This window comes from Rutilus rutilus (assembly GCF_951802725.1).
Source record: "Rutilus rutilus genome assembly, chromosome: 14".
NCBI classification, from domain to species: domain Eukaryota; kingdom Metazoa; phylum Chordata; class Actinopteri; order Cypriniformes; family Leuciscidae; genus Rutilus; species Rutilus rutilus.
The window spans coordinates 38,042,473-38,051,873 of record NC_140219.1 but is presented as its reverse complement, the minus strand read 5'-3'; the positions used below and the strand labels follow the sequence as shown (position 1 = coordinate 38,051,873).

The following is a 9,401-nucleotide window of genomic DNA, read 5'->3' as shown; positions in this document are numbered from 1 at the left end:
TCACATAATCAGATGGTTCAGATGTGATCCTGATACCCTAGTAAAGAATGGGTTGTATTATTTGGAGTGTTTTTATTTATTTAATAAAAGTGCATTTCTTTCTCTGATGTGCTGCCTGTAGTGTTTGTTCTACTTCAGTCAGGAATGCAAAACTATTCTTGTTTTAAATTGTAATTGTGTTGCATATAATTAATGTAAACCTGTATGCAATCTGTTGATAGGTTATAGACTTTCTACTGATATCAACTGTTTTTTACTTTAATTAGATAGTCCTAAAATATATCTACTAACACTTAGTGGAGAATGTCTATTAATAGTCTACTGATCATATATATAAAGCTTTATTGCAGACACAGGTCCATATAGCACAACATACCACATAAAAAAGGAGATACAAAAATACATAAAAATTCCATAATAGCCTATAGAATATACAGGCTATTACACCAGTGTCGTCTAAGCCTCGAAGTGTACCATTCAATTATATGGTTCACTGAATTGTCCAGTCGACACATAAAACCAAACATCAGTTGCCTTAAGAGTGCCTCACAGGTTGGCACTCTATTAGACACAAACAAATGACTGGCACTATGCCACCTAGGGACACGGAGCAGCAACCTCATTGCATCATTGTATGCTACCTTTAGCCGCTGCATACTCTTTTTCTTATAGTTCGACCACAATTGAGCAGTATATAGCGGTGTGATGTAGGTTCTAAACAAAGAGCACTTCACAAAGTCAGATCACATATAAAACTTCCTTATGAGCATATTGGCTTGAGCATAAATTTTACAGCGCTGACGGTATAAACAATATATTTGTTGACAAGCAACAGATAAGCAACTAATCTTTAGTTGACTATCAACAGATTATCAACAAATGGAAACTACAGTATTTTTAAACTATTATTTTAACTGATTAAAAACTATTAATTTGATGCATTTGAGACCCCTTGAGTTGGATATACAGTAGCATATACAGATCATATGCTGACATGACTGTTGACTTTCAACTGACAGATTGATTTTGAGTTGTTGGTAGACGGCTTAGAAGATGGTGACTCAATCTACAGAAAGTTAGTTGACAATTGGTTAATAACCTGTTGCAAAATAACATTGACAGTCAACAGGCACTTTTTGTAAAACTTTCTAAAATCTGTATATTAACACTTGAATTGTACCTTATAGTCTATAGGCAGTCAGTTGAACGTATGTTACTTGTCTGTTGAAACAGTGTTGTTGAATGTCAACTGATGTACTGTTGACAAGCTACTGAATGGCTACTAATAACTAGTAGAGTCTCAACGAATGGACTATCAAAATAAAGTGTTACCAAATGTTGTCATCAAAAAGAAAGAGAAAGAGTTTCTTTCTTCTGTTGAACACAAAAGAAGATATGTAATAGAATGTTGGTAACCAGACAGCTGACAGAGCAAAAAATACTATGGAAGTCAATGGGTGCCGTCAACTGTCTGGTCACCAACATTCTTCTACAGAAGAAAGAAACTCATACAGGTCTGGAACAACATGAGGGTGAGTAAATTACCAAATTTTCATTTTTGGGTGAAATCCCTTTAAGCAGATGGAAAATTACCTATTAATTGTCATTTAAGTGAAATTACTGAACTTAAATATACAAGCTTGATAAAAATGATCATTCTAGAAGAAAATTTCAGGTGGCACTTAGAGGCTTTTGCATCTGAACTCAGAGAGAGAGAGAGAATATATAATTTATATATTACTATTTTGTTTGTGAAATATTAATATTTGTTGTTTTTTCTGACCAGCTGCTATAGAAGAAAAACAAAAATCTGAGTGCAGAGACAGTGAAGTAAGTATGGTTTAATCTCATATGACCTCTGTTATAAAGAGGTTTGAGGCCTATTGGAAGGTGATTGACAGTTAGGAAAATGTTATTAACGTGTCCATTTCAGTGTCTAATTTGTGCTGCCTTTGAGTCATTCATGTAAAAATCTGTTTATTTAATTGTTTTTTGGTAAAGCTGCAAGTCACTTGTCTAGTTGTCCTGGCATACAATATTTTGCACAACTTCTAATTTCCTTAAATCTTTGCAACAGAGGTGAAGAGAGAGCATGTTAGCATGACCACAATAGACACGTTCATGGGGAATAACCTAGGTTTAAATAAACCACAATTATCAGTATACAACATACCCTCTAATACTCACAGGTTGCTTTATTGATGCAAATAACTATATTTTTTATAATATATTTATTATTGACTTTTTGATTGAACTCAGCTCACTGTAAGTTGTGTTGGGCTTCTTCTAATCTCATGTTCAGTGTAACTCATAGAGTTCTGTATAGTGACCACAGACGGAGGATAAAACACACTCATGTCCAGCTTGATGAGGATATAGCCAAAGCTTTGAAAGGTAAACTGAGAAGTCAACGGAATTGTAATGCATTTCTATGCAAATTATAATGCACATATTCAAACATGGATACAAAAATGTTAATCATTGGTTAATTTGATATAAATTCTTCTTCCTTTCACAGATCTCGAGATAAAGCAGTCTTAAACACTACAGTGTCTGAACCACAAGCCCTCAGTTGTGGAAAATGAGTCGTACTCAGAGAAGTGATCGTCCACTTGAAGATGAAGATGTGACACTCAAACTCTTCTGTTTCTTTGGTTCAGCCGTTTGTACATTTTGTACATAATGCATTATTCACTTCTGCATATTGCTTTTTCAGTAACTTTTGTGATGCCTATTTATGAAGTGATGTAATATTCATAGTGTACTTTTCAGTAATACAGGTATAACAGAAATGCTCTACAAAAATGTATAAAATAGCACTGCCATAGCATTTCACTGATCTTTCATGTACTGTAATGTATTTTGTTCAAGAGATTGTATATGTAGGGGAGAGCGGGGTAAGTTGTCACACGGGTAAGTTGTCACACTGTCCATTACTCCAACACTAGAGGCTCTATCTCAAAAATCTAATAGCCACTTTATGTGACTTCTTCTTCTATAGTCAACTTCCTGTTCACATGTGGTCAAGATCACTGTAATCTGAGGTTAGCACAATTTTCTTATTTTTCTGCTTAAAAAGTAAAAAAATCTCACTTTACATTTTATGCAATACAACTTTGTTAGGTATGAATGTTTAAAATTATTATTTTGCACAAAATAGAGGAGACAGTAACGTGTCTTTTGGTACTTTAGCTAAAGTGATATGTTGAGCTAAACTTGAGATTTAGCCAACATTAGCTCACATGTCAATATGGGGCAAGTTGTCTCAATGACTTTGGGGCAAGTCGTCACATGTGCCCCAGCACCAACCCTGTCCTGCCTAGCACGCCCAGTTATGCTTCTGCTATCACCAGCTCACCCTTACCCAGCAATGCTATTGCTGACAGTGGGCTACAAACTCCAGTGGACATCCGGCCATATCCAAAAGATGGCCCCCGAAAACCAGCCAGCAAAGGAAGAAAACAACGCAAATCAGCAATACTTACTGACACGCCAGTGAAGCAGCAACTAAAAAATAGAAAATAATAAGTCTCAATCTAGCAAAAAGCGGTTTCAAAAGAAAGGGAAGCAGAAATCTGGACCTATGAAAAACAAGGCAGCTACATTTACATTTAGTCATTTAGCAGACGCTTTTGTCCAAAGCAACTTACAAATTAGGACTAATTTAAGCGAGTCATTGTGAAGAGGCAAAAAAAACCCACAAGAAGTGCTCAAAATACGAAGTTCAGGCATTGTTCAGAGTAGCATATATGCGTAAAATGTGTAAAATGCAACAATTGGGCCCATGATGCTTGCACCTCAGGCCAGGCAATTTATGTGTGTCAGAATTGTGACTCTGGAGATGAGTCCGATTAGTCAGATACAGGGCATCTGTTTTGTTCAGAGGTTAAACATGTTAAGTTAAGCAGGTTATCTGCAGCATTCCATTCAGTTATCAGGATCTATGTGCAAGCCATAGAACGATTGAGTTTAAAGTTCAAAGTAAAGTGGTTTTGCCACTTAATTGAAATGTGCATTATTTGGATTGAAATAATTGTTTTTCCAGGTTCTCCCGGCACAGATGTTTATATTTCCAGTTCTATTTTGAGTTTAAAAGTTAAAATCAATATTCACAGTTAAGTAGTTGTGTTCTTATTTTTTAGATAATCTAGTGTGACAACTTACCCGCCCTAGTGTGACAACTTACCCGCCGATGGGGCAAATTGTCACAAGTGCACACTCGCTATTCAACAGTCTACAACTCCGTAATGAGATAAGATATGAAGATGTTATGAATACAACATATGTGCCCAAGACTTCCTTCTTATGAGATTTATACCATTTTGATGTATGGTGCTCAGTAAATGTTAGACAGTGTGAAAAGTGTGACAACATACCCCGCTCTCCCCTACTCTAGATATTTATTTTGCATTGTACACAACAAGATAGTGTATTAAAGTGTTCTTGATTTCAAAGTGTGTGTCTTAACATTTATATTAAATTTGTGCACTTTTAATATACCATTTTAACCAAAAAACAAACAGCTTTATAATAAACTAGTAGTGTAATGCTAATACATTTTTAATGAGCTGAAATGCTATTTAAATGTTCTTGAAGTACATCAAAATGAAGCTTCAAATATATTATAACTGTAGTTTAGGAACTATGAAAGTATATATTTAAATGAACTGGACAGAAATACACTTAAATTGCACTAAATGTACTTGAAGTGGTTCCATTTTAGCACAATTTAATATATTAAAATCAATTTTAAGCTATGCGCAATATATTTAAGCATATGTTGAAATACACTTAATATACTTGAAGTTGTTTCAAAATAATACATTTATTATACACTTAGGAGTGTCATTTAACTATATTAAGTATGTCCAAAAAAGGCATTTCTGAGTATAAATGATCATCTCCATTGAAAGACAACAATATACAAGCACTGTAAAAGGTTCTGCCACAAACTGAACTGACTGGCTTCTCTCCTGTATGATTTCACATGAGTCTCTTCAGACCTTACTGTACATGAATTATGAGCTTCCAGAACTTTTGATTGATGCTGTGACCTCCTAACTAAACTCCTTTCCACAAATTGATCAGAAATAAATAACACAGTTACTTCTTAGTTTTATTAAGTGCAAACAATAAGTGCAACCATAGTCAAAGTACGCTATTTTAATCAATGGAAAACGACTCTCGGTGTGCGGACGCGAGCGCTGTGGGGCAGACAGAGCAGTGTGCGCTCGCTGGAAACTGATCAGGGGTCTCAGAGAAGTTAGGACCTCTTTCCCGATGCCTTCCAGGCCTGAAGGACCTCAGATCCGTCTTCTCAGGAGGCTGTGGGCGAGAGCGCCACCTAGAGTGTGCTCTTTCCTTTCTTAATAAAACATATTCCTAGTAAAAAGTAGTAATACAACAAGTGTGGTCTCATCCTTATCTCTTTGACTTTGAATTTACAGCAGCTTACACATATCACACACATGCACACACATATCACTCTGTGACGCTCTCCAGCCTAAAGGTCCTTGCACTGAGTCCGACATTTTCGAATGTGTTTTTTCGTAATTGTCATTCGGTGGCTCTGAATTGTCAAAACACCATTCAAAATGGTTACTACGGACGCAAAAAACACATAAAATCAAACCCGATCTACATTTTTTTATGACGGACAAAAGTTTCGGAGACTGTGTGTAAAAGTGATTGACAAAACATGAGGTCGTATTTAGTTTTTAACGTGTGAAAATGTCGGATGTGAATTTCAGTGTGCAAGGACACTCACAGTCCTGCTACACTCCCAGTAGCGCTGGGACTATAAGACATCATACTAATGTTATGTTCATTGTATTATAAATACAATACCTATGTAACAGTTACATACTGTAATTGCCCATATAAGACTTTTCCAGGAAATAAACAAAATAGTAAGTGAAAATAGCTATAAATTCTACTTACACTGTGTAAAAATAGCAGTATTTTCTTTGCAATAAATGTATATATTTAGATATGATTTGCACTTCAGTATTTTAGTACATTATAAAACATCATGCAATAATAACATATGGAGTGTAAAGATTTTTTTATTTTTTAAATAAATGCAAACTTATTGGGACAATGAAGACCTCCATATACCTACCCCATTCCTACCCGATAAACACTTTATTATTAAATAATCGTTAGGCACTTTAATTCCACTTTTCACATATTTTCTTCATATTTATTGAAAATAAAAGCTTTTCCGATGTGATATGCGATGGGAAAAGGGAGAAGCACAAGTTCGGCAAAAGGTGGATTCGAACTCGGGTCGATCATTACGCCTTATTCCCTTCGCAGTCAGTTTGGTGCTTTTGCCTGCTCCAGACAGACATTGGTGGGCGGAGTTAGTGTAAATAGCCACTGTCTGTCAGGTCCGGGATTCAAACCCAGAGTGTGCTGCTGGAAACCCAAGGTTTTAACCACTGTTCTATGGGGCAGTGTGGACTCAACTGGCAGATAATCACAAGAGGCAGGTTAGAAGGGAAAAAAGATAGTCTTTACTAGTATTCCTCCAGAGCCAACACAAAGGATCCAGCATAAGAGCTGGGTTGAGCAAGGAACAAAATCCACACTGGATGATGCAGGCAAAAGAGTCAAAAAACATAAAACAAAGTTTACCCAAGAAGCTGTTCAAAAGGGTCAATTCAAGTCCATTCACATCCGGGTTCTTTCATGCGTCCTCTGTACTTGCGTTCTTGAGAATTGGGTCTGAACTTCGACGGTTAATGATGACGTAAAACGAGAACACAAGGACGCAAGATCGCTGAAGAACGTATATTGAGAAACACCCTTCATTGACCCAATAATGAGCAGAGAATTAGGAGGAAGATGTGGAAGGCCTTGTGCTCTCAGTTTCCCTCTGCTGGACAGACCGTGGTGTGACACTGCCAATAAAGCGGGCTATTTGCACTTAGTGTAAATATACACTCCGAAATAATAAAGCTTAGACATAATATATTAGCTAAATACGTCAAAGAATGAGGGAGGGTAATTGTATTCTTATGCATATTATACAACAACATAAACTATTATACTGTAAACAGTGGATTCAGAAAGTAAAAGGGGGGAATATGTCAAGTCACCTTTGATTATGAACAGAAGGCTTTAGACATGATTATACAACAGAAGGTGTTGCAGTTTCCACATGTTCAGACCAAAACATATTTTAATGAACAAATCTTAACTGTCGAAATGTCGAATGTCGATGTAGAAAACATGATGGAATGTATGTCTAATATAGCCTACATTGTACTGTTAGTAAGTACAAAGTCCAAAGTTCAGTGTTTTGTTTAGAACAAAGCTGACATTAAGAACAGTCATTATGGGTCAGTATTGCATTTATCATCAATCTGTAAATCTTTAAGCTAGCACAAAGTCAATAAAACAATATAGTTTGAGCAACAGTCTTATAAATCTACTGTGTGCTGCATGTCATTGGCTAAATTGTCCATCACGTGTAAATTACTGAAGATAACCATATAAAAGCACCAGAGTTGTAATATTCTGTTAAAAACATCCACATACAGCAGACACATCTCTAACACGCTTTAGCTAAAGCATTAAGAATGAGGTCAACAATAGCAGTTCTTCTTCTGTTCAAATGTCTTATATTCGCTCCGAATGCCACAGGATTGACCATCACAACAGAATCGGACGCCTCTGGATTGAGTGCTCAAGATGAAAACAAAGAGTCGACTTGTCCTTTGAATATATGCATAGACCTACTGAAGAAGCTTGGAGCCTCAGAGACGCGAATCAGAGCTCTGGAAGTCAGTCAGCAGGAGCTGATGTCCAGACTTGCTAAGAGTGAAGCTCAGATTGAGGAAGTCAAAATGGAAACCCAAGGTGAGACTGATGTTTTTGAAGACCTAACACACTGAAAAACAATTATGAAATTTACAAGCGATTTCTCAGTGAAATCTGTTTTCAGGAAATGGCAAGCTTCATACTGAATTAAAGCAGTCTAGGAGTGATATTTGTGATTTTTAAGAAGGTATTTGTTCTCTTCAGGCAGACCAAAGGTGGCATTTTCAGCTTCTTTAGGATCAACTGGTTACTTTGGACCATTTAACACAGATTTAACACTGGTTTACAAGAATGTCTTCATTAATGTTGGTGAAGCCTACCACCAGGCCACAGGTATTGTTAATCCACACTGTTGAACACAATATCAACACTTGTATAATTCATGTCTACAGCTGTGAAACGGAGATCTGTCTCACTCTTTAACAGGGATTTTCAGAGCGCCGGTACGGGGAGTTTACTATTTCAGTTTCTTCTACCACTGTGGAACTGAACATCCAACAGCGTTGGCCTTGTATAGAAATGGAGAGCAAGTAACAAGAACAGCACATCACATGAGTGAAGGTTCTCCAGAGAACGGAGGCAACGGCGTAACACTGCTGTTGGAGAAAGGGGATCATGTCTATATGGTTCTCCTAAAGAACACATGGGTCTGGGATAGTATCTCAGCAAATGTCTTAATGTTCAGTGGATTTCTTATCAATGCCATGTAACTAAAATACACCCTGGGAACAAACACAACAGTTATACAAGATGTAATGAGTTTACAGGTTAAGGTGAAATGTGGGGGTGGGGGTGGGGGTGGGAGGCTCTGTGGTTTCAATGGCCCATGATAAAGTAAACACTGTAATAAATAAATCTATAATGTACATTATAATACTGGAATGCAGAAGTACGACTGTTACGTACGTATTATGCGTGTTGCATATGCGTATATGTGGGTAGTCTTGGGTTGGGTGTGTGTGTGTGTGTGTGTGTGTGTGTGTCAGATGTTCATTGGATCCACAGCCTGTCAGTCTTCATGAAGGATGATGACGTTCCGGTTCACACTGTCAATCACATTACGCCTCCTTCCTCTAATACCCGGATCTCTTCCAGCCGTCTCCAGCTTCTTGCTCACTTTGCTGAGGTTTTTTTTTTTCTTTTCTTGTTGTTGCTATTACTAGAGTCCAATATACTGTGTGTTTTTATTCTGTGATTGAACCATTTGTTGCATTGTGGTTGTGACTGTTATCTTCTTCAGTCGGGTGAGTAAGGCGTGCGACATACATTGTGCACCACGCACGGGCGGACTGGCCATCTGGCATACCGGGCACTTGCCCGATGGGCCAACATGCTTTTTGGGCCGACCGGCGAAACTTTTTTTTTTTGGTAAGAAGAACTACTTTCAAAACACTTAGAATATGTCATATGGGCATGGGCGTCGGAACCATTGTATATGGGTGGGACCGGACCCACCCACTTTTTAAGATCAATGATATTATACCCACTCACTTTTACCGTCTCTAATTCAGCGCATTTGTAAAAAAAATTTTTTATTAAAATTAATAAATTAAACTCCATTTCCGCTGAATCGC

The 9,401-nt window shown here is 37.1% G+C and overlaps 1 protein-coding gene across 1 annotated transcript; it reads left to right on the top strand.

The window, feature by feature from the left end:
- Positions 1-7,454: 7,454 nt before the first annotated feature.
- On the top strand, positions 7,455-8,600 carry LOC311303105 (cerebellin-2-like). Its single transcript, XM_084429376.1, has 3 exons — positions 7,455-7,866; positions 8,032-8,160; positions 8,254-8,600. Exons 1-3 carry the CDS (start codon positions 7,587-7,589, stop codon positions 8,535-8,537), a joined length of 693 nt encoding a protein of 230 aa, XP_084285502.1. The 5' UTR covers positions 7,455-7,586; the 3' UTR covers positions 8,538-8,600.
- Positions 8,601-9,401: the final 801 nt, after the last annotated feature.